The sequence below is a fragment of the Schistocerca americana genome, chromosome 2 (assembly GCF_021461395.2).
Source record: "Schistocerca americana isolate TAMUIC-IGC-003095 chromosome 2, iqSchAmer2.1, whole genome shotgun sequence".
Taxonomy (NCBI): domain Eukaryota; kingdom Metazoa; phylum Arthropoda; class Insecta; order Orthoptera; family Acrididae; genus Schistocerca; species Schistocerca americana.
Genome location: NC_060120.1, coordinates 32,172,984 through 32,199,871, shown reverse-complemented (window position 1 = coordinate 32,199,871; position 26,888 = coordinate 32,172,984). Strand labels below are relative to the sequence as shown.

The 26,888-nt window shown below is 42.8% G+C and overlaps 1 protein-coding gene across 7 annotated transcripts in view; it reads right to left on the bottom strand.

Moving 5' to 3' along the window:
* The window catches only part of LOC124589717 (inward rectifier potassium channel 4-like), a 705,609-nt gene that overhangs the window by 483,234 nt on the left and 195,487 nt on the right, over nucleotides 1–26,888 (bottom strand). For 3 of the 7 annotated variants that reach the window (XM_047131584.1, XM_047131590.1, XM_047131585.1), the window contains exon 1: nucleotides 17,445–17,899. The exons of 1 other annotated variant lie outside the window; for it this stretch is intronic. In XM_047131584.1, coding sequence (XP_046987540.1) covers nucleotides 17,445–17,584 — 140 coding nt within the window. In that variant the 5' untranslated portion in view covers nucleotides 17,585–17,899. Of the gene's footprint in view, nucleotides 1–17,444; nucleotides 17,980–26,888 lie in introns of those variants that run through there. 3 more of the 7 variants (XM_047131582.1, XM_047131583.1, XM_047131587.1) reach the window with 2 other exon arrangements.

The window sequence follows — 26,888 nt, the reverse complement described above, 5'->3', positions numbered from 1 at the left end:
CTGCTCCATTTACAGAGACATTGTCGATCTGCCTTCTTTTCAGATCTGCTTCTTTAACAACAGAGAGCCTATATTTCAACACATCTCACACCACAGGTTGAGGTGTTAGACTGGGCCTTACTAATACTCCGGCCTCAACGTACGCGGTTTATTAAAATCTCATCGATACACGTGCGAAGCTAGGTGCTAGGAAAGGTTTACGTAGATTTTCAACTGGCCTAGCGAGTAGCGCAGTGGTTAGCACACTTTACTCCCATTCGGGAGGACGATGGTTCAAATCCGCCTCCGACCATTCTAATTAAGGTTTTCCGTGATTTCACTAAACCGCTTAAGGCAAATGCCGGGATGGTTCCTTCGAAAGGGCGCGGCCGCTTTCCTTCTCCATCCTTCCCTAATCCGAGCTTGTGCTCCCTCTGTAATGACATAGTTGTCGACGGGACGTTAAACACTAATATCCCCCTTCCCGTCCTCCTCTTCGATTTTAACTTTTTCGTGGGGTGGAATACCCTTCAGTTGCGAATCACGGCGTTATCGGATATTAGTATTTTTATAAGAATCGTATTAATTTTGTGACTCCGCATTATGTGGGGTACGTCGTACGAATCTGCTCCAAGGATGAAACCATCATTGCTCTACGATACGAGAGGACATAGTTTTCCGACATGCTGGAAGAGTCCCTGATAGTCCCCCGCCCCCCCCCCCCCCCCTCCAAAAAAAAGAGTAAGATTGTAGACGGGGTAATTAGAGCGCTGTACTTGTAGAGCGAAAGAACTTGTCTCCCTACCAACAGCCGTGTACCGCAAGTCTCTAGAGGAACGGAAGGCTCCAAATGATTGGAAAAGTGCACAGGTAGTCCCAGTCTTCAAGAAGGGTCGACGAGCAGACGTGCAAAACTATACGCCTATATCTCTGACGTCGATCTGTTGTAGAATTTTAGAACATGTTTTTTGCTCGCGTATCATGTCATTTCTGGAAACCCAGAATCTACTCTGTTGGAATCAACATGGATTCCGGAAACAGCGATCGTCTGAGACCCAACTCGCTTTATTTGTTCATGAGACCCAGAAAATATTAGATACAGGTTCGCAGGTAGATGCCATTTTCCTTTACTTCCGGAAGGCGTCCGGTACAGTTCCGCACTGTCGCTTGATAAACAAAGTAAGAGCCTACGGAATATCAGACCAGCTGTGTGGCTGGATTGAAGAGTTTTTAGCAAACAGAACACAGCATGTTGTTCTCAATGGAGAGACGTCTACCGACGTTAAAGTAACCTCTGGTGTGCCACAGGGGAGTGTTATGCGACCATTGCTTTTCACAATATACACTCCTGGAAATGGAAAAAAGAACACATTGACACCGGTGTGTCAGACCCACCATACTTGCTCCGGACACTGCGAGAGGGCTGTACAAGCAATGATCACACGCACGGCACAGCGGACACACCAGGAACCGCGGTGTTGGCCGTCGAATGGCGCTAGCTGCGCAGCATTTGTGCACCGCCGCCGTCAGTGTCAGCCAGTTTGCCGTGGCATACGGAGCTCCATCGCAGTCTTTAACACTGGTAGCATGCCGTGACAGCGTGGACGTGAACCGTATGTGCAGTTGACGGACTTTGAGCGAGGGCGTATAGTGGGCATGCGGGAGGCCGGGTGGACGTACCGCCGAATTGCTCAACACGTCGGGCGTGAGGTCTCCACAGTACATCGATGTTGTCCCCAGTGGTCGGCGGAAGGTGCACGTGCCCGTCGACCTGGGACCGGACCGCAGCGACGCACGGATGCACGCCAAGACCGTAGGATCCTACGCAGTGCCGTAGGGGACCGCACCACCACTTCCCAGCAAATTAGGGACACTGTTGTTCCGGGGTATCGGCGAGGACCATTCGAAACCGTCTCCATGAAATTGGGCTACGGTCCCGCACACCGTTAGGCGGTCTTCCGCTCACGCCCCAACATCGTGCAGCCCGCCTCCAGTGGTGTCGCGACAGGCGTGAATGGAGGGACGAATGGAGACGTGTCGTCTTCAGCGATGAGAGTCGCTTCTGCCTTGGTGCCAATGATGGTCGTATGCGTGTTTGGCGCCGTGCAGGTGAGCGCCACAATCAGGACTGCATACGACCGAGGCACACAGGGCCAACACCCGGCATCATGGTGTGGGGAGCGATCTCCAACACTGGCCGTACACCACTGGTGATGGTCGAGGGGACACTGAATAGTGCACGGTACATCCAAACCGTCATCGAACCCATCGTTCTACCATTCCTAGACCGGCAAGGGAACTTGCTGTTCCAACAGGACAATGCACGTCCGCATGTATCCCGTGCCACCCAACGTGCTCTAGAAGGTGTAAGTCAACTACCCTGGCCAGCAAGATCTCCGGATATGTCCCCCATTGAGCATGTTTCGGACTGGATGAAGCGTCGTCTCACGCGGTCTGCACGTCCAGCACGAACGCTGGTCCAACTGAGGCGCCAGGTGGAAATGGCATGGCAAGCCGTTCCACAGGACTACATCCAGCATCTCTACGAACGTCTCCATGGGAGAATAGCAGCCAGCATTGCTGCGAAAGGTGGATATACACTGTACTAGTGCCGACATTGTGCATGCTCTGTTGCCTGTGTCTATGTGCCTGTGGTTCTGTCAGTGTGATCATGTGATGTATCTGACCCCAGGAATGTGTCAATAAAGTTTCCCCTTCCTGGGACAATGAGTTCACGGTGTTCTTATTTCAATTTCCAGGAGTGTATATAAATGACCTAGTAGATAGTGTTGGAAGTCCAATGCGGCTTTTCGCGGATGATGCTGTAGTATACAGAGAAGTTGCAGCATTAGAAAATTGCAGCGAAATGCAGGAAGGTCTGCAGCGGATAGGCACTTGGCGTAGGGAGTGGCAACTGACCCTTAACATAGACAAATGTAATGTATTGCGAATACATAGAAAGAAGGATGCTTTATTGTATGATTATATGATGGCGGCACAAACACTGGTAGCAGTTACTTCTGTAAAAAATCTGGGAGTATGCGTGCGTTACGATTTGAAGTGAAATGATGATATAAAATTAATTGTTCGTAAGGCGGGTGCCAGGTTGAGATTCATTGGGAGAGTCCTTAGAAATGTAGTCCATCAACAAAGGAGGTGGCTTACAAAACACCTGTTCGTTGAGTATTGCTCATCAGTGTGGCATCCGTACCAGGAAGGTTTGACGGAGGAGATAGAGAAGATCCAAAGAAGAGCGGCGCGTTTCGTCACAGGGTTATTTGGTAGGCGTGATAGCGTTACGGAGATGTTTAGCAAACTCAAGTGGCAGACTCTGCAAGAGAGGCGCTCTGCATCGCGGTGTAGCTTGCTGTCCAGGTTTCGAGAGGGTGCGTTTCTGGCTGACGTATCCCCCTACCTATACCTGCCGAGGAGATCACGAATGTAAAATTAGAGAGATTCGAGCGCGCACGGAGGCTTTCCGGTAGTCGTTCTTCCCGCCATCCATACGCGACTGGAACAGGAAAGGGAGGTAATGACAGTGGCACGTAAAGTGCCCTCCGCCACACACCGTTGTGTGGCTTGCGGAGTTTAAATGTAGATGTGGATGTAGACTTGCGCTACCAGGTCAGGTCAGAATCATAACCCATGTGTCATTGGGCGACCTTAACCTGGTGTACGCTAATCGTTTATTGCGGAGGACAAGGACGCAAGGACGTCGGGGGGGGGGGGGGGGGGGGGTAGGGGAGGAGGCGGGGTAACGATGCTGGCTCCAGCCGGAGCCAGTTGCCAGGTGACGAGGGTCGGTCGCTGAGCGCCCTGAATGTTGCAGTGGACGTCAGACGCGACAGCCAGACTCCATTAGCGCTGCCACCGCGACCCGTGCTGACCCAGACGAACCCTCCAGTGGAGGTCGCTGTGCTGCCGCGGCCGCTGTCAGCCGCTGTCGGCCGTTAAACCCTTCCATACTAACAGCATTCAAAACTTCGCACATTAACCTATACAGTGAAACTGAGGGTCATCAGAGACTTGAAAACTAAGGTCTTCAGTGACATCTACATCTACGTGATTACTCTGCTACTCACAGTAAAGTGCCTGGCAGAGGGTCCAATGAACCACCTTCATGCTGTCTCTCTACCGTTCCACTCTCGAACCGCACGCGGGAAAAACGAGCACTTAAATTTTTTCGTGCGAGCTCTGATTTCTCTTATTTTATCGTGATGATCATTTCTCCCTATGTAGGTGGGTGCCAATAGCATTTTCTCACAATCGGAGGAGAAAACTGGTGATTGAAATTTCATGAGAAGATCCTGTCGCAACGAAAAACGCCTTCGTTTTAATGATTGCCACTCCAATTCACGTATCATGTCTGTACCACTATCTCCCTTATTTCGCGATAATACAAAACGAGCTGCCTTTCTTTGTACTTTTTCGATGTCATCCGTCAGTCCCACCTGATGCGGATCCCACACCGCACAGCAATACTCCAGAATAGGGCGGACAAGTGTAGTGTAAGCGGTCTCTTTAGAGACCTGTTGCACCTTCTAAGTGTTCTGCCAATGAATCGCAGTCTTTGGTTTGCTCTACCCACAATATTATCTATGTGATAGTTCCAATTTAGTTTATTTTTAACTGTAATCCCTAAGTATTTAGTTCAATTTACAGCCGTCAGATTTGTGTGACTTATCGCGTAATCGAAATTTAGCTGAATTCTTTTAGTACTCATTTGAATAACTTCGCACTTTTCTTTATTCAGGGTCAATTGGCGCTTTTCGCACCATACAGATATCTTTTCTAAATCATTCTGCAACTCTGTTCTGTTGTTTCTGTGACTGGACTGAGGACTCTCTTCCAGATAGACCTCCACCCGCCGTTCTTAACGGAACAAAATGTAGGGATAAAGGTAAATTCGGGAGCACGCCAAGGAAGTTACGATCTAAAGTATAGGAGCGTTACAGGTTACAGTATAAAGAGTGGTCATAAAGTCTCGAATCATTTTTAAGGAATTATACATAACTATAATCGATTTCTCTGCTAATGAGTTAGATGTGTCAAAATCAACGGTTCCGAGAGGTTTACGCATTACGCCAAAGAAAATTTCGTACCATATTCAGGTGTTTCACAAATTAGACAACAAAACTTATGCAACTCGCCAAGTTTGGTATTAAGATTTTGTTGAAGGTGCACACAAAGAACACTTCATGAATCTTTACTGTTGAGGCCAAGTACCATACCTATGAAAATAAGAAACATAACATCCGCTTATGGGGTAGCGAGCCAATTGACACTAGAAGTGAATGACACCTCAAGCTATCACTAAATGTCAAAGATGCACACTAAAATTGAATGTATGCCTTGATTTTACAAAAACTACAGTTTATGGACTCTTCGTTTTTGCAGTAGAAATAATCGCAGGAAACATTTACCTCTGCAGGGTGATTCTCGAAGATATGCAAATATATTGCTACTTTACAAGTAAAACTAAAGAAAAAATATAATATAGACATTGGTCCGCAAATTTTTAGTTAAGGAGTTAGGCTAATAAAAGATTTTGCCTGAAATTTACCATTTTCGCTAATATGAAGGCATCGCTAGATTGTGCGAGGTTAAAGTAAAGCGCGATTTCCATTTATTTTGTTGTTATTAATCTGGGGAATAAAAGATGTCCCAGACATGTATCTGCAGTAGTTTTCCATAACGTCCAGTGAAGCAAAGACGTAATTTCGTAAAATTTTTAATTTATTAACTTCTTGGCCAAATTTGTTTTTTAAAGTCAAGACAATTTCACAAAGTTTTCAACAGAAGTTGTAGATAATTTAATTTTAGGAAAATTATGGTGATAACCTTAAATGAAACTATGAATGTGTCAGACAATCTGATTTTATTAATACAATAGCACACGTGAATGTGGTGTCATGTAAATACACTGTTATTATTATGTTCTTTCACTGAACAATACAGGAAACTAACTCGTTTCAAGGCTAGGAAACGACTGAAACAACTCAATAACGGTTGCCAACAACGACATTCTTAATGGAACGTTTCTACATTCTTAATGGAACGTAAACAAATTTATTTGTATAATAATCTTTGCTTCTCTGGATGTGCTGGATAACTACTGCAGATACACGTCTGGGACATGTTTTATTAGATACAACAGACCAATAACAACAAAATAAATGGAAATCGTGCTTCACTTGGACCTCGCACAGTTTTGCGATGGCTTCACAGTAGCGAAGTTGCTAAATTTCAGGCAAAATCTTTATTAGCTGTAGCTCCCTAACTAAACATTTGTGGATCTACAGAACAAAGGTAACAGACAACCAGGATCTAAGAGCTCCATGCCGCGATGCAGCGTCGGTTACTGCTCGACATACGCTTCAGAATGTATTCACATCTGCTTTTACACTGGGAGAGTAACTCTTCGAGGTGGACAGAGGTCACGCTGAACAGCAATAAAAATGAATACATAGACTAACAATAAACATATATGCGTATTATGTAAATGCATCCATTATTTCGTAGAAATAGATTGAGACCTTATGACCACCCTGTATGTTACCTAAAAAAAGCATGAAGTACGCTCACGACACGCACACAGCATCTGCTGGCTTGTAATTAATTAGAGCTACGGTTCTCTGTGAGAGGTAAATGGCCACCGAATACTTACCACGCCTGGTAGGGCATCTAATGGCCGCTAACAGCGTCAGATGTTGCGCGATCACTGTGAAAGTGATGGAGATGCCCCGTACCCGTGTGAGAGAGCGTTATCAGTATACAACAGTGTGAAAGGGGCCTTATTTTGTCTTCATTTGGGCTGCTCGTAGAATCGTCCAATATCCAGATTTTTGTGGGATTTAGATGTGAGAGTTGCCTGATGCTGGACTGCATGGGGAAGTGAGGGCAGTCATACTTGTCTAGTTTCCGGTCGACCACGTCCAACCGCCAAATGGGAGGATCGCCCAGTTGGGTGCCAAACATATTGTAACTCCTACATCTCTGCATCTGCCATCCGAGACCGGAATCCCTGCAAGCTTTCTGTATCATCCTGCCCGTTAACTCAGAGACCAGCAGCATCTCATACGTAGACTGCCGTTAACACGACAAAACAGCTGCGTTCCGAGTGGTGATGGGACCGATGATGAATGGCGTCTATAACTACCCACGTCGTGTTGTGCGCCGACTCCACTGTAGCTTGAATGCATTTTTAAGTTTGTTTTATATGCCCGACTTCTAATTTCACCACACAAGTCTCCAGGGTTGAGCAGTTATTGCCCGATGACGACACGCAATACAGTTTGCTAAAGCGGAGTTCGCCGATATTAATTATGTTTTTGGATTTAGCTTTATTACTCGTACAGAGACTCAACATTCCTTTGTTTAACAGCGCGTTGTCAAAATAAATATGAAATGCTAATGTCTTTGCAATACATAATGTCGACTATTGAGTTAAAGTTCGTACCTATTTTGCCATTTTAGAGAAGAGAAACCTTAAGCGATTCTGCTTCTATAGTCTCAGTATCAAATGTTCACTAATTTCAATTTACTTCCTATCTCAGTTCAGTATTTAACACAAATTATATATCAACGTCATATCTGAGATATTACGTCGGTTCCACACTAACGGAATAACACGTAATTGTCATTTAACGTCACTTTTATCAATAATCCTTTTTCTTATGACGTAAATGTTAATGAATGATTTGTATCTAGGAGGAAAGAGGGATTGATCCTAATCATGAGATAATAGCTTTTAATGAGCCCGCAATCGTTAATTAAATAAAAAGTCACGATCAAGGATGATATGCGAACAACTTTCGTTACGTCCGTTTTCACGTATCTGTCAAAACTAATCCTATCGCCCACAATTCAAATTAACACTGACGTTAACCCCTTTTGTCGGAACACCGAATCGTAACTATTATGTGAAAGTTTATTGTAGTCCCCGAATTAATTCCTTTCAGATACGCGCACGACCGAACAGCAGAACGGAACACAAACGACTTGTTTTGACAACCGAACAACGCAATGACGTTACATTACGACAATGTCCGCCCAATGAACATCTCTTCGATTTTATCTTTTTTACTCTGATTAATTAAATTATTCCTAATTACAATTTATTTAGCTATTTAACGAAAACATCTAACAAAAAATAAAATAAATTTATCCCAACGTAAAAGATCCGTTATACGTCACATTATGTTCAGTGGTGAATCGGTGCATGCATGGAGGCTAGAGGAGTTGCAACGTCTTACTTAAAGGGATACTCATATAGCCAAGTTTTTAAGGCGCCGCCCGTTTTATTTATACTTGATATTTGGTTGGAAAATTTGGCGTCTGACATTCATAAGAAGCCAGCTTTGGAGGGTGAACTGACTTCCGTGCTACGGGGGCGAAAACTGAAGTTCTGACCGTGTGCCTACGACGCACGCCCTATATATTCGCCTACACCTATAACTCAGTCCCTTCGAAGACAGTCTACTAATAATGAAGAGATTGCAATAGGTGAACACTTTCATAAGACACAGTCAATTTATTTCACTTTAATTTCAAATATTACGCCCCTACTTGTTCTGATCGCACTCACTTTACACCATTACACTCATTCGTCATGAGCTTATATGAGTTTAGCATTGCCGATTCCTTACGGTAGGGTCACCTTTCAGTTATACAATAACTACCAAGATACGAAACTGATCCTGTGCTTGAAAATAATTATTTTCACCACGAGCGCTTTTCTCTTAAGCATACGCGTCCTACCCTCGTGATGGTTCTGGCGCTACTCGTTCCTTCGCGGCAAACGATCTCTTGGCACCAATCTGTCCCTTCTAGAACAATGAGGCATTACCGTCAGCGATGGAGCTGCGTTGTAGCAAAGAACCCTAAGGATAGATTCAATCCGTCAGCTGCCGGCCGCGGTGGCCGAGCGGTTCTAGGCGCTACAATCTGGAACCGCGCGACCGCTACGGTCGCAGGTTCGAATCCTGCCTCGGGCATGGATTCGTGAGATGTCCTTAGGTTAGTTAGGTTTAGGTAGTTCTAAGTTCTAGGGGACTGATGACCTCAGAAGTTAAGTCCCATAGTGCTCAGAGCCATTTCAACCATTTGATCCGTCAGCTACATGACCGATATCTGTATACCTACAAGTCCTTTGTAAATTTGAGGTTTGTAATCACTGAAATACTTCGCTTACCCTCTAATCCGTGAGGTATCGTATCATTTGCTCCTCTCCCTGCTGGGTGCTTCACTTCTTTTGTTACGCAGTGTTTATAAATTATCTAGTGGACAACATCGGAGGCGCCATAAGGATGTTTGCAGCTGATGATGTTTGTACGAAGACAGCAACGCCAGAAGGCTGCAGAGAACTGCAGAATGAGTTGCAGAGGATTAGTGATTAGCACAAGGAGTAGCAGTTGAGACTGAACGGAAATAAATGTAACATACTGAGCATAAATAGGCGAAAACGTTCATTTCTGTACGATTACACTATTGGCGACAAATTACTGGTGACAGTAAGTACCGTAAAATACCTGACAGTAACCATCCGGAGCGACCTAAAGTGGAATGAGCTCATAAAATTAATAGAAGGAAAAGAAGATGTGAGGCTGAGATTCACAGAAAGAATTTTAAGGAAATCAAGGTGTCGGCAGAACAAAGCGCTAACCCACAATTTACTAAGGATTAACCTGATCACTTTATCTCTTCTGTGCAGTACACGCATGCAACAAATAGTTAGACATGTACTGATAAAAAGTGCTGTCTATGATATAACTTACTTTTTCTTACTGCGTTTGAACTGAACCCAACGTATAACATGCAGTAACGCAAAATACGTTCTTGTGTGTTAGCATAATCTTTCGTCGATTGCTTCAACTTCATCCACGAAAGTATTGGCTTATAAAACACTTTTCCATCGATTCCCGAGTATTTCTCATCAGCATGAGACCCTTACCAGGTCTTACTTACTGGAGAGATAGACACTAATGGAAAGCTGCGAGTTTCTTTACACGATCGTTCACTCTGCATGAAAGCAGTACGGAGATGGTCTACAAACTCCAGTGGAAGACGCTAGAGCAGAGACATTGTAAGAGGGCGTGTTGGAAAGTAATTCTTCCGATTTTTTAAATGTAAAAACACTTGCAGCTTTCGAAGCTACACTTTACTCTTCATGTCTACAAATTGATTTCTCAACATAGTCGCCTTGACGAAGAAATCGTTTCTCTCAACGAGAGATCATTTTCTGTTACCGTCGCTGAGGACTGTTTGACGGAACCACCGTGTCACGTCTACATGCACCGCTCCATCACTATCAGAGTAAAGTCTTCGAAGCAGTTCTTTTAAGTTTTTGAAACAGATGAAAATCAGATGGGGTCAAGTCGGGACTGAATGGAGAATGATCGGTTGCAGTGAACCCAATACGTCGGGTTGTTGCAGATGTTGCAGAGTTTGTGAGTGGTCTGGCGTTGTCCCGAAGAAGGTGAGGATACTCCATGTGTGGACGAACTCCTAGAATTCGACACTCGATTAGACCACGCTGTTTCTCGCGCACCGACATATGGTTGCATTACACACCGCCATGTTTTACGCCACGGTTCGGAGCCCTGTAGCGGCAGTGGGATGCTGCAAATATGTAGACATGAAGAAACTGCAAAAGCTTTATGTGTTCTACCTACAACATTCGGAGGCGTTAACTTTCAGTATACCCTCGTACATCACGGAGAGATTTAATACTAAAAATTCGATAATTCGAGAAATTAGATCTAATGCGGAGCTTTACCAACAAACGTTATTCCCATGCGCCATTCACGAATGGAACAGGGAAGGTGAAAACAGGCAATGATAGAAGACGTACTCTCCACCACAAACCGTAAAATGACTTGGGGAGCAAAGATGTAGAGGCAGATTACAACAACATGTACAGGCCTACCATTGTTTCCAATTGTCCGGATTGCTAGAGTCCCTTTAAGGGTATACCACGTAACGTTAGCTGTTTTATAAGTAATCTCTATTTAATAAGACGTCGAGGGATTTTATTGTTGTGTTACTTGATAGCATATTTATTTTTTAGCGTTCGTCTAAAACCTATACACCACTTCTAAAATGTCATTGAGAAACCATATCGTACCTTTATTTAAAGAAGATAGGTTAGTTGTTCCAAAACCTAGCACATAAACAAAGTTAAAAAATATTCCAAAAACGCAAAAAATAGTCCCTTTGCGAATAATTTGTTGAAAAAATAGTTTAGATATCGCATATTAAATCAATTGTGAATTATTTTGGGTTTCCGTATTGCGCGAACAGTTGATATACATTAATGGTAGTCTTAATAAAATATAGTTCATCGTACAAAATCTAAGAATTTTCTTTAGATTAGAAACGGCATGTTTCTAAGAAACTCGTAACCACAATTGGGAACTATGTCTGTATATTATTAGGTACAAGAGAAATTTTTATGCGAGACAAATGAACCAACGTAATGACAAACTCCTTGCTCTACTTTTTATTAAACACAATTAATGAGACACCAACTTGTGTTTATATGCTTAGTGACTGGACTGAAGAATTCCTATCAAACAGCATTTAGCGTGTCACTCTTAACGGGAAGAAAACTATTGACGTAAAATATCTCCGGCCGTACCCCGAGGGAGTGCTATAGGACCATAAACGAGTACATAAGTGATATAGGTTTTAATGTAGGAAGCTCCAGGAGTTTGCTCGCTGATGATGTTGCATGTAGAGAAACCGCTACGAAATGCTCGAAAATCTGCAGTGGATGGCCTCTGGTGCAGAGACCGGCAATTGACTCTCAACGTAAAAGGATGTAACGTATTTAGCACAAACAGACGAGAAGATGCATCATTATTTGACTACAACTTTGCCTAACAGTCAGTGGAAACACTCACATCCACTAAATATCCGGGATTATGGGCACGGAGTGATTTAAAGTGGAATTGTCATATCAAATTAGTTGCAGGGAAGGAAGATGACAGATTCATTGGAAGAATCCTTAGGAAGTGTAGTCCAGCCACGAAGCCGGTATGTTACAAAATTACCGTTCGGCCAATTCTTCAATACTGCTCCCTCAGTCTGGGATCCTTATCAGATAGGACTGAGAGAGGAAATAGAGAAGATCGAAAAAATTAGATGCGCGTTTCATCACAGGATTTTTTGGTAGTCTCGAACGCGTAACGGAGTAGCTCACCCAGTGGGAGATGCTACAAGGGAAGTTTTGTGCATACCAGACGTGGTTCATTGTTAAAATTCAGAGAGCGTGTGTCCGTATAAGAGTCAACGGAAAGGCCATGAGGACATGATGATATAACTGGTGTGCCTGAGTATACACAGAGGTCACCGGCAGTCGTTTTCTCTCTGCGGATCATTCGCAACTGGAATGGTAAAGGAGGAAAGTGACAGTAGTACATTAAGTACCTTCCCCAAACGCACCTTAAGGTTGTGAGTAGAGTAATGACGTGTATGTAGATTTACCGGTACATAGAATAATTAGTTATCAGCCTGTTTCATGGATCATAATTACTACTCCTCGCTATGATATGAAGCGAGTCAGTATACAATAACAGTACAAATTGTCGCAGAAAAATATGACAACATGCTGAGCATATACGCAATACCTTAAGTTATACTAATTTTGCAACAGGCGTCCAGTGGTCTACAGCTAACTATGTTCAATCTCTCTCTTAAATACACTTCCAGTAAAACACACACACACACACACACACACACACACACACACTATACCCTGAGAAATTATTCCTTGGAAGCGATGATCAAACAGATATCATTTCAGTTTGTGTATGAAGTTAATTTTTATTATCTATTAAAATCTATGCATCACTGAATAAGGGGTAAAGTTTTCGTGAGTGAGTAACTCACTCTTATCTGTTCCGCACTAAGCCTAAGTGACGGGCAATGTAAATCATTTCTCCTTCTATGTATAGTATTGTATTTATGAAAACTTTATAAGGAATAAATGTGCAATGAGGCCGTGACAGTATGCTGAACTGTTTAAGGAATTGTCTAGAAAAGGTTTTAGAGTGCACAGCACTCATTACACTATTACACACTTCTGCACAACAAAACTTTTTCCTCGATGACACCAAATATGCTATAAGACATTAGAGAATGAAAAATGGAACAGTAAGTCAAATTTATCACATTTTCAACTCAAAAAACGGATATTTACCGCAACACAAGAGCTGCAAAGCTTTTGCGTTTAGGAAGATCTGCGTTTTCAATTTCGGTTCTTACCCAAGTAAATACCCAAAATTGAAATTATAAAGTTTCATTTATTGATTTACCATCATGCGTTATTTCTCATAGTCAGGTTTTGTGCAGTACTGAATAGTATGTTCTGTATTTTATCTAAATTCAGTGGCATTACATATGCAGATAACTAAATATTAATTATCAAAAATACTATTTGCATTTCCAAGTGTTGAAATTGCTTGATTATAATACCTGCATCGTCTGCAAAGAGAACTATTTCTTCCTTTTGGATATATGATGGAATGTCAGTTATATATAATAAGAACAAGAGCGTACCCAGTATCGATCCCTGTGGGCACCTGTAGTGCTATTCTACATTCTAAAAACAGTATTTCGCTATGCATACTGCCTGGGTTTCTTAATGAACATCTCTGCGTCTTTTTAGTTAGAGGACGAAAACCAGTTACCAGCAATATCTCTGATACCATAATTTGAGCTTGTGTGAATAAGGCGAACTACACAATCAAATGCTTTTAACAAATCACATACAAAATCATTTGTCAATATTTCGTCATTTAAAATTTTTTTGATCTGATTAGTGAATTGAAAAATAGCATGTTCTGTGGGAGATCCTTTTGCAAAGAGGTGTATTGTGGTTGTTGTATACCATACTTTTCCAGTACTTTCGGGAAAGAGGTAAGTAGTGAGACTGTTTAGTTATATCTAATCTGCCTAATACGCCTTACTACCTTTATTCTAAAGTAATCTGACAGTACCATATTTCAGTCTGGCAAGAAATGTTCCCTGTGATAGTAATGCATCGCATAAGGGACTGAATACACTGCATAGGCTCCCATATGAAGAAAATGATTTTAGTATTCAAGATGTTTTCAATTCCATGAGAGGTTTGGTTTCGAGGAAATTAGTAACATTCTTAATTTATTTCGCAGTCAGTGAAGAAAATTTCGTTTGCCTGTAAAATGTAAAACTGTTTCATGCGTGCGTTCCACTGTTCCATCCTTTGAACTCTCCATGGCATACTTCTGAGTTATGTGAAGAAAGTAATTATCAAATATTAGACATTATACAGAGATATTTTGATCACTTCCATAAGACAGCACAATATTTCTTGTAATATGTAGACACTTCTACTATTATGTTTGTCTTAATGTTTTTAAACAATTTCCTTTTCCTTGCACATTTGATAAAAGCTCATTCCCTACGACAGAGAAAATATGGAGACTGAATTCATTGCTGAAGCGTTCGGAAAGTAAGATCCTGTAGCCAGTAGTATGGTTTTCATTTAAGGCATATACTATACTAATGCTGCTGTTTAAGACGGGTGTGTATTTGCGTTTGTTGTGAGATTGGGCTGAGTCATGACAGATGTTTATGTGCGTACAGTTGAAAAGGCCAGAACACGTAACATGCAGCAGCGATTCGTATTCTGAATTCGCGAACCAAGGCGGCCAACATTTCTGTTAAATCTGTGAGATTATCAAGTTAAAACAACTTTCAGTTCTAAATGTAAGACAGTTCGCGAAGAGGTGCAAAGGTACGTCAGACGTCAAGAAACGATGGAGGAAATGTTGGAAATTATTAGAGTGGCGGTTAGCGCCAACAGATGTTGGACAATTACGAAATTGGGGTTCCAAGTAATAAAAAAATCATGAACGCTCCTAATCGCTACCATAACAGACATCGGATTTCTGAAATGAGGTATATAAAATTGGTAAAAGCCTGTGATGTGTCTCTACAACATAGGCAACACGACGGAAAAATAGTACAACTTATATTCCTTTAAGTAGAATAACCGACTTGTTATTCGTTGCCCTCTGCCGCCTAATTTGCTGGATGTAATTAAGATGTACTTCGTAATCTGCTTGTTGGTAGTTCCCGTCCATATATCTAGTTACAGTCATCATCAGGAATGGGACAGCACTTATTATATGCGGGGTAGCGAATTACAGTGTTAAAACGTAGCATTGAACTGTACTGGAAGGTATGGGGAAATGTTCCAGAATGCACCAAACAACTAGTGGAGGCGATGTAAGGGAATATTATTTGACAGGCATTTATATTATAAACACAGATATTCGAGAAAGGAGGAGACAAAGTGAGAATTGAGAAAAGATACGATGCAGCAGACGAAGCGAAGAGGAAGGTAATTACTGAGTTTTTTGTGCGAGTAGAAAGTGGCAAGACGGTTGGATATCACGGATGCACGGAACGAAGAAACTAAGTGGAAAATAATTATAAACTTTCTGTGGACGTACCACTTTAGTTTAAAAACATACAGTACGGCTGATTTTTGACCACGAAGAATAATGTTAGAATACATAAAGTCCTCTGTGTTCCCTCCATACTTCCAACTTCCAGAAGAATCGTGAATGACGATTTCATACGTAAGCCGAAAGGTATTGCGTAAATAATGCTACAGATTTTATTATCCTCATGAGATAGAATTTCATTTACCATCATACTGTACGCTACATAGGCGATATATTGACAATGATGTGGAAATAATGTACATTGCTGCTCACAATGTTTATAAATTTTTGTGTAAGGAATAGTAAGTATGATATCGCACCCCTGCAAGAAAAGTGACGCAAGTCAATAAACGGAAATTTTTAGTTTACGTCAGTGAAAAATACGTTTTAAGTGCCCCAAAGTGCACAAAAAATCACACCTCTACCTCGCAGTGCGTCGTCTACAGGGCTGTTGTGTCAGTTTGGCTGTAGGCCACTTCATTATTTGCCCCTGCAAGAACAAATTGTTGCTGCTGGCAGGTGTGCGTCGGCCATTCAAGAAAAGCGCCACATCCATGAAAGCAGTTTTGACGATTACAGCTGTTGTAAATATTACGAAATTTGTAAATATTACGAAATTTCGTGCGTTGCAGCGTATAAGAAAACACTGGAAATTTCTGCAGTAATGAAAGTTCAAATTGAACCCCTTATTCCCGCCTAAAGTAATCCTACATTATATAAGCCCATTTACGATTCTATGTTTTCGTAATCAGTTTTCTTTAAATTGTACCTAATTGATGATCCTTATCAAATTGTATTAATTTTCATAAATATTAATTTACACTTTTCATTTTACTAGAACAACAATTTCAATTTATTTTTCATATTTCATTCTAACTTATGTATCGATTTTGCCTCATTGATGTTCCAATGTCGTATTGTGTTACAGCAAGTTTAAAAAGTATATTATTTGTGGCGAAAAAGTGGCATAAGTATTACATGAGTGGTCATAACGAAAACAAAAAAAAAATCTTTTAGTTAAGCAAGAGAAGTGACGCGTCTCAAAGAGCTAATTAATAATAACCTGGTAGCATTCCACACGCGATGAAGAGTTACATAGCCATATCACTGCTGCACAGAATATAATGCTATTTACTACCAAAAATACTTACTTGAAATTAAGAGGAAGCGTACACTATTTCAAAGTAAGTTTTATAGAATTCTTTAAGTCGATTTTTTTGCAGTTTTAGTTGTTCACTGTTTTTCCCGATGTGCGATGTGCGTGTTATCACAATACAAATCGCACAACTTCCCGCAATCAGAATGTAGGTAAAGATGTCTAAATTCAAGAAAGTGAAGAGTACTTATCTGCTATTATTCTTCAAGAAGAGTTATTGAAATAACGTTTAGGTCGTATGTGTAACAGAATCGTTCACGCAGTGCGGATCAATTACGTTCGAAAGAAAGCAAAATGTGTAGAAAATTTTAATATAACTAAAAAATTTTCCGCTTTTCCAAGTCTGGTGAAACTGTAACGCAATACATCATCATAGATGGTAGCACTGTTATTTCGCAAATATTAAGCAGTATATTGTCTGTTGCATTCATTTATAATATATTTAAGATTGTTGTTTCAATTTTTCCGTTTTGGAAATATCAATATTATCTAAGAGCTGCAGATATGCGCGTCTGCTCTGTGCATATATATATATATATATATATATATATATATATATATATATGTGTGTGTGTGTGTGTGTGTGTTTGTAAATTATCGTGTCAGACTAATATGTTTTAGTGCTTATGTTCTAAGCAAGATATAATTCCCAGGTATGATACGTTGTAAAGCTAGCCAAAAATGAAAGTATAAGGAACGTTCTTCTTCAATTCGAAACCTAACGCCAATCCCAGTAACAGAAACCAAATTAATTCCTCATTGGAAAGAGGTTACTGTAAGAGACAGACAAAATTCGTAACAAAACTATTACTAACCTCGCTACAGGAATTAACAGAGCTTGCGACCGTACCAGCAGTGAATAGCAAATGTTCGCCGGTTGCCGGAGAACTGTTCTACGAAAGGCATTCATCTCTACATCAGGATGACAGAGGGAGCCACGCGAACGTGGAGGCATTGGGAAGGCAGGGCGGACTATCTGGCGTTTTCAAACACTATTGTTTCTTCATCGTTGCTGCCACCGCCGACTTCGCCGATGTCGCTGCATTTTCTACCACAAGGAGCTCAACACTAGCACACGTCAGCGCTACTACGTGGGTATACACATCTAAGGCGTTCGGGAAAGGAACACTTACTTGCGGGCAATAATTCGCAAACACATATAATCGTTCTTGGAAGCACTGTCGCCCATGGTACACGCGTACACGCGCTTCACGAAACAGCTCAACCGATGGTGCGGTTGCGCCGCCACGTAGAGCATTGTTACGGCGCGGCCGAGCCTAACCCATGTCGCGAGTCATTCGGCGGGCTGGATTCGCGAAGCGCTCCATGACAGGCCACCGGCGGTACGCACGGTCGACTGTTGACCGTCTAATATTAGGCGTCGCGGCTGGGAACGGGGAGCATAATGGGAGGGGCGCCGCCGCAGGGCTGTGCCAGGTGGACCGAGGAGCGGCTGACGGAGGGCACGCGCCGTTTCGCCACGGCTGCGCCGGGCCCCCGATAACAGGCCGAGCGCCTTCTCTGATGGCTGAGTACGACGCCACGTTTAAAGCTTAAATTTAATCACTTTTGTACACATCACCGTCAAGATGTCATGTTCAGCTGCATCTGCAGGGCGCAGCGAAAGGGTCCGACGACTTATAATGGTGCGAAATGTATTCGCAGCTGGGAATATGAATAACCATCCGTTGTATAAGTGAAGAACGACAACGAAAATTTGTATCGTACCGGGACTCGAACCCGGTTTTCCCGCATTAAGCGAGCGGTCGCCTTAACAGTTTTGGCCATGCGCGCACGACTCACGGCCACAATCAAACTTCCATATATCGTTGTGTCTGCGTCACAACCTGTACTCGTACACATAGTACGCAATTCCCGTACGGGGGAGGACATCTTAATTGAAAGTAGCTGCTTGGTCTCAACGGATAAATACAATACTGTAGTGCCTGTCTTGCACGCAGGCCGAGCTGTTCTAGGCGCTGCAGTCTGGAACCGCGCGGCCGCTACGGTCGCAGCTTCGAATCCTGCCTCGGGCACGGATGTGTGTGATGTCCTTAGGTTAGTTAGGTTTTAGGTTTTAGTTCTAGGGGACAGATGACCTCAGAAGTTAAGTCCCATAGTGCTCAGAGCCATTTGAACAAGCATCGTTCTTCTTAACAATACAGGTACTACAGTATCGGACTTTTAATTAATAACATCTCGCTTGTTACACAACGTTCTGACATGTTTACTGATGTATTATTCTGAGGTAAATTTGCCATTCAATCCCCCCCCCCCCCCATCCATATATATATATATATATATATATATATATATATATATATATATACAGGGTGTTTCAAAAATGACCGGTATATTTGAAACGGCAATAAAAACTAAACGAGCAACGATGGAAATACACCGTTTGTTGCAATATGCTTGAGACAACAGTACATTTTCAGGCGGACAAACTTTCGAAATTACAGTAGTTACAATTTTCAACAACAGATGGCGCTGCAAGTGATGTGAAAGATATAGAAGACAACGCAGTCTGTGGGTGCGCCATTCTGTACGTCGTCTTTCTGCTGTAACCGTGTGCTGTTCACAACGTGCAAGTGTGCTGTGGACAACATGGTTTATTCCTTAGAACAGAGGATTTTTCTGGTGTTGGAATTCCACCGCCTAGAACACAGTGTTGTTGCAACAAGACGAAGTTTTCAACGGAGGTTTAATGTAACCAAAGGACCGAAAAGCGATACAATAAAGGATCTGTTTGAAAAATTTCAACGGACTGGGAACGTGATGGATGAACGTGCTGGAAAGGTAGGGCGACCGCGTACGGCAACCATAGAGGACAACGCGCAGCTAGTGCAGCAGGTGATCCAACAGCGGCCTCGGGTTTCCGTTCGCCGTGTTGCAGCTGCGGTCCAAATGACGCCAACGTCCACGTATCGTCTCATGCGCCAGAGTTTACACCTCTATCCATACAAAATTCAAATGCGGTAACCCCTCAGCGCCGCTACCATTGCTGCACGAGAGACATTCGCTAACGATATAGTGCACAGGATTGATGACGGCGATATGCATGTGGGCAGCATTTGGTTCACTGACGAAGCTTATTTTTACCTTGACGGCTTCGTCAATAAACAGAACTGGCGCATATGGAGAACCGAAAAGCCCCATGTTGCAGTCCCATCGTCCCTGCATCCTCAAAAAGTACTGGTCTGGGCCGCCATTTCTTCCAAAGGAATCATTGGCCCATTTTTCAGATCTGAAACGATTACTGCATCACGCTATCTGGACATTCTTCGTGAATTTGTGGCGGTACAAACTGCCTTAGACGACACTGCGAACACCTCGTGGTTTATGCAAGATGGTGCCCGGCCACATCGCACGGCCGACGTCTTTAATTTCCTGAATGAATATTTCGATGATCGTGTGATTGCTTTGGGCTATCCGAAACATACAGGAGGCGGCGTGGATTGGCCTCCCTATTCGCCAGACACGAACCCCTGTGACTTCTTTCTGTGGGGACACTTGAAAGACCAGGTGTACCGCCAGAATCCAGAAACAATTGAACAGCTGAAGCAGTACATCTCATCTGCATGTGAAGCCATTCCGCCAGACACGTTGTCAAAGGTTTCGGGTAATTTCATTCAGAGACTACGCCATATTATTGCTACGCATGGTGGATATGTGGAAAATATCGTACTATAGAGTTTCCCAGACCGCAGCGCCATCTGTTGTTGACAATTGTAACTACTGTAATTTCGAAAGTTTGTCTGCCTGAAAATGTACTGTTGTCCCAAGCATATTGCAACAAACGGTGTATTTCTATCGCTGCTCGTTTAGTTTTTATTACCGTTTCAAATATACCGGTCATTTTTGAAACACCCTGTATATATATTTATTTAATCGTATGGCGAGGGCCCACCTGTCGGGCAGACCGTTCGACGGGTGTCGGTGTTTCAATTTGACGCCACTTCGGCGACCAGCAGTCGATGAGGATGATAGGGTGATGATGATGACAGCACAAACCCAGTCTCTGGGCGGAGATATTTCCTCGAACCCGGGCCCAGAGGATTGACAATCTGTCACGCTGACCATTCAGCTACCGGGGGCGGATATATTATTTTTCCTAACCACTTAACCACACTTTTCACACGTATCACTTACTGCCTTAAAGAGTCGCTGTTGGGGTAGAAACTACCTGCCTATGAAAGGGGAGGGGGTGAAGGGGAGGGGTAAAAGAGAATTGTAGCCCACGACGCGTGAATACCCAGACTTTATTCATCCAGTATTTGTGATTGAGAGCATTTAATGACTTTCAACAGACTTGACACAAAATACGAAACCTTTACGAAACCTTTTCTCGCTGATAACCCCCACAAAACGATGAAAGGTAAAAACTTTATCGCTTACTACATTTAGATTGTTCATGCAGTAAAACTGCCCCATTAGGCGTGACGTTCGCTACTAATTCTACTCGTGACACTTTTTCACGCTTCGTTCACACACACCATTGAAAGTACCTGCAAAATTATATCATTCTACAAAGTCCAGGAGATATGATGCCCTAAGCTCTGAGATGCGTGATAATTGCCGCATCATACGTGACTTTAAAATTTATTTATTTGTTAATAACTCAATTCGCAGCACATATGGCGCTGAATGTACCTATAAAATTGTAGCATTGTACGATACATAGTTCACGACATATGACTACACAAACATTTAGCTGAGTGAAAACGAAACGGCAGGGTTAAATTCGCTACAAATACAGGTGAAATATGTGTATAAATATGGGTGAAACATATTAAATATATATGACATGTGCGTACGCGGGAAAGGTCACGGGTAAAAATCTCCTCCTAAAGCCCTGGATCGATATGAAGCAAACTTAGTACTTGCCATCTGGAAAGAAATACTGTGATGGTGTTGGGATAGGGTTGATAACGTGATGAGAGAAGGGGGTCAGGAAGAGATGGACAGACAGTGGACCTAGAAACAGATATGGGGAAGGAGGAGGCGGAGAGAGAAATTGGAGTGGGAAACAGACAGAGAAATGAAAGAGCAGGATATGGGCAGAGAGAGGACGGAGGAGATGGAATGAGAGAGGTGGAGCAGGAGACAGACAGAGGCAAGGAGATTGAGGAGGTGTACACAGGGGGAAGGAGTAGACTGGGTGGACCACTGAAACGTTTCAGCCCAAATATCTCTGAAACAAAAGTATACATTTGAGAAGGACTTTCACTGGTATGAACGTAAGGCAGGGACTCATGAAAATAAATACTATGAGATATTGTAAAACGTGGCAAGTATTAGTTTCAACACAAACTTATCTTTTTTTTTTTTTTTTTTTTTTTTAATGGACACCCCGTATTATTTCTTACGCAACCAATGACATCAAAAATCACAAAAAGAATTGCGTTGGTTACATCGCAGTACAGTTTCATCCCGAGCAATTGGATAGCGAGTTTGACGCTTGAAATAAACGAAACGCGCCGCTATTGCGCACCTAGAGATGCAAGCGTGAAGCCCACGTTGCCCGCAATCGCGATGCGACTGACGTACTTTCAGTGTTGTCACGAGGGCCGAAAGTAATAACAGGGTCTCCCGCTACAAACACTCATATGTGACGATCACGCTTGCGTCTCGGGATGTGTAGTAGCAGGGCATTCCGTTTATTTCAAGCGTCAACTTCGCTCTGCAGTTTTTTTGGGGTGCAGTTGACGTATTATGAGGCAAGTAACATCATTCTTTTTGTAGTTTTTTCATGTTATTGACTGCATAAGAAATAATATGGGAGCCCATTAAAAACACACCTGTTTACATTGTAGAATGTTTCTTAGTATTTATTTTCATTAGCCCCTGTCTTACATCCATACCAGTGAGAGTCCTTTTTGAATATCTATTTTTGTTCCAGAGATATTTGAGCTGAAACTTTTAAGTGGGCCACCCTGTACATACGAGGTGTGGCTAGAAAAAAACCGGACTAGTACTGGTGAAACAATAAAACGAATGCAATAAGGCTGAAAGTCGCGTGGCCTGTCACGTGACTCTCGCTCCGCCTACTGCTCGAGTTTCATCTGCCTCCTGCACTCAGTCTGCCCGTGGCGTCTGTTTTAAGTAGTTGACGTTTTGTCTCTGCGTCGTAAAATGTTGAGTGTACAGAAAGAACAGCGTGTTAACATCAAATTTTGTTTCAAACTAGGAAAATCTGCAAGTGAAACGTTTGTAATGTTACAACAAGTGTACGGAGATGATTGTTTATCGCGAACACAAGTGTTTGAGTGGTTTAAACGATTTAAAGATGGCCGCGAAGACACCAGTGATGACACTCGCACTGGCAGACCATTGTCAGCAAAAACTGATGCAAACATTGAAAAAATCGGTAAACTCGTTCGACAAGATCGCCGTTTAACAATCAGAGCAGTGTCTGAGTTAACAGGAGTTGACAAGGAAAGTGTTAGGCAGACTCTTCATGAAAGTTTCAACATGAACAAAGTGTGTTCAAAAATGGTTCCAAAGTGTCTCACAATTGAACAGAAGGAACGCCGAAGAATGATTTGTTCTGACATCCTGGAAAACATTGAAAGTGATCCCACCTTCTTACAAAATGTTATTACTTGCGATGAATCGTGGTTTTTTACTTACGATCCCGAAACTAAACGCCAATCGATGCATTGGAAAACTCCTGGTTCTCCACGACAAAAAAAAGCACGAATGTCAAAATCGAAATTCAAGGCAATGATGATAGTTTTTTTGACATCAAAGGGATTGTGCACATTGATTGGGTACCAGAGGGACAAACAGTGAATCAGCATTACTACATTAGCGTCCTGGCTACCCTACGTGAGCGAGTACGGAGAAAACGGAACGATTTGTGGAGAAAAAAGTCATGGATCCTTCACCAAGACAATGCCCCAGCTCACAGTGCGTTGTCAGTGAAGACGTTTTTGGCAAAACACAACATTCCCATCTTAGATCATCCACCCTACTCACGTGATTTGGCCCCCTGTGACTTTTTTCTTTTCCCTAAAGTCAAGTCAGCTTTGAGAGGAACTAGATTTGAGACTTTTGAAGCAGTAAAAGAAAAATCGACGGAAGTAATGTATGGACTTACCGAAAATGATCTGCAGCATTGCTATGAACAGTGGAAAATTCGTATGGAGCGGTGTAGAGACCGAGGAGGAGAGTACATTGAAGGAGATAACATGAAATTGTAAATAATTGTAAATAAATGTTTTTTCCAGCATCAGTCCGGTTTTTTTCTAGCCGCACCTCGTATATGTACCCATTTGGTTCATGATAAATATGGTCTACATGTAACAACGTTTTAACTTGTCAGATACTGTTCCTAGACGATGCAACTGTGTTACACAGAGTATTTATAATACTGTTATAAAAGATAGGAAAACTGAAGTGTTAACTGCCCTTCATGTACAGACTGCTGGTAGCAACTTAAGAACGTAATGTTGGTTGCCTGTATTTTGCGAAGCGGCATGTGTTCTGGAGACCCAGTAATGTTAGAAGGATGCAATACGACGATAGATTTATCTCAAAGTGAACGCATTTCTAATAGATACGCGGATGAGCACCAAGACTGCAACAACATGAGGGAGCATGGAAAGACGTCAAATTGGCATAAAGTTCACTTCGTACTTTGGTATTCACATTATTAGCATCTCAGCACATCTGTACAAATTTGGTACTAGTAAAGCCATAGACGTGCATTCTGCATACAGGACCGTCAGGAACATTCCGAAAAGCTTGTAAGGGTGTTGCACGGCAGGTTGCGCTGAGAAATGATAAGAAAAGAATTCGATACGTTGCGCTGTTTCTGAGTTAATTAACATGGAAGTTAGCCAATCAGATCGTTGCGCTTTCAAATTCAAGCGGCCCGCCAGAGCCGGTGTCGCCAAGCATGTTGTTCGTTTTGTATCCTCAAACCGAACAAGAGAGCGATATAGAAGCTGGACGTGGGACGATAGCAAGGCTCGAACCCGAGCCAAAGGATGAACAGCCTCGTGTGCTATCATCTACGCTACGACAAAACTGAAACTCATTATATCCGGCAGGCCGCTTGAACTCTGGCATGCAACGGCCTGATTGGCTAACTACAATGCTAATTAACTCGCAAACGGCGCTACTTGTCGTATTTTTTTCTTAACAATTGTTTCTTAGCAGAGCCTACCCTACAACACCCTTACAAGCTTTGCAGACTGTTACTGACCTATATAAGGAAAGATTACGCAACGTATTTGTATTTGTGATATCACATTTGAATGTTATTCATGTGTGAGAAGACCGCGTTCTGCATTCTGTAGGGAGAAACATTTACGAGAGTGTGTAGGTATTCGATGCCCGCATCTCGTGGTCGTGCGGTAGCGTTCTCGCTTCCCACGCCCGGGTTCCCGGGTTCGATTCGCGGCGGGGTCAGGGATTTTCTCTACCTCGTGATGGCTGGGTGTTGTGTGCTGTCCTTAGGCTAGTTAGGTTTAAGTAGTTCTAAGTTCTAGGGGACTGATGACCACAGCAGTTGAGTCCCACAGTGCTCAGAGCCATTTGAACCATTTTAGGTATTCGATAACGGCAGGATCTTGGGCTCATTGGGCTCAAGAGATAGCGGATTATCATTTAGCTGTATTTCAGCTAGGTTTCATTAGGATTCCATGACCGTAATGTCTATATTAAGTTGATTGTTTCGGGGGAGACATATTCGGCGCCATGCACTATTTCATTGGCCCCTACCAGACTAGCCATCAACAGGATAGACATATCCTATGCAGGGTCGACCCGTCACGTGACGCATCTTAATCACGAAATGCGCTTGTTCGCAGCAAGACAAGTATTTATACGGAGAGCGGACACCGTGACCTCCACCTGAGACAGGTGCTCCGACAACAGTGGATGCAAGAGTGACACCATCATTTTATCACACGAGTCGCGGTACGGTGTACAACATCACCATGATCATATCCATACGTGAACGTTCCGAGGAGAATGAATGTTGGCAGATTCCATCCAATATCGTCACATGGACCCAACACCAGTCAACGGCCTTTCTGATTAGCGTAGCCGGTAATTTTTACTTTTCTGATGTGTTAAGGCCGGTGGTTGTACGCTACCTTCGAGGTCTCTGTGACGTTATCTTCTAACAGCATAACGTAAGACCACAGGGCCTGCTCTACCTCGATACTAGTGCGTTCTCCAGAGTTCTGTGCCACTGAAAATATATGATCATGTGTTGTAGAAAAACTGACAAGTCACCAACCGCCAGCCACTACAACTGATGATCCGTGATATGGATTTGAAGCAACATGTGAAGACATACTCCTATTCGTTATCCAGGCTCATTTCGACACGATTGATAGGCAGGGTGGAGAAGCTGTTGCTTTCAGAAGACTCAGAAATACCTGGTTTTTCAGTCTTCAAGTCCCAACTTCATCTAAAAGTTTCTTCCTACTACCCAGTATAAGTAAAATGTCGTTATTTGCTTTCCTTACTGGGGTTTTTAATACCCAAGTGTGGAATATGAGCACTAATGTAATGTGGTGACGGGTACATTAGGCATCAAAAGTAATCTGAATGTGCCTGGAGATCAGCAACTGAGTCCAGTGTTCGTAAGGGTTCAGCAATGTGGTGGGTTAGTGACGTTTTGGGCCTGTATCGTGCATGGTTGTCCATCGCTCAGTGATCTCACGCGACTAGCGCCTGACTTCTGACACCTGGTGGCTGTGCCTCGAAGTAGGTCTTCGTGGTGCTATCCTTGAACAAGCTAACAAAAGACAATTTACTCATAATGTCCTGACCTACTTCGATGCAGTGAGTATTCGACTGTTGCCCAAGCCAGCACGTTCTCTGGATCTCTCACCCACTGAGACCGTCTGGTCACAGGCACGTCACAAATCGCCAGCCACTATTATTGATGAACTTTGGCACAGAGATGAAGGAGCAGTGAATGACTAAAGGTACCCCTGACCGGCATCCAAACTTAGTTCGATTCGATTATCCAACCGTGTCAGAGCTATTTTTGCTGCTAGGGGTGGCACGTCTGTGTACTAAATTTCGCACCTTTATGCCCACAAATCATCGACAAATTTAATCATGCATTCTTCCTAATAAAATATATACTTACAAAATTAAAATCTCGTCATTTGCTATCGTTCCTGGTGTTGTAACTGTAATGGCCAGCATTGAACTCAAGTGAACGATATGTTCTCTCTGATCGTACTGGGTATTCGGAAGGCAGCAGGGTTCGTACTCTGGTTACCCAT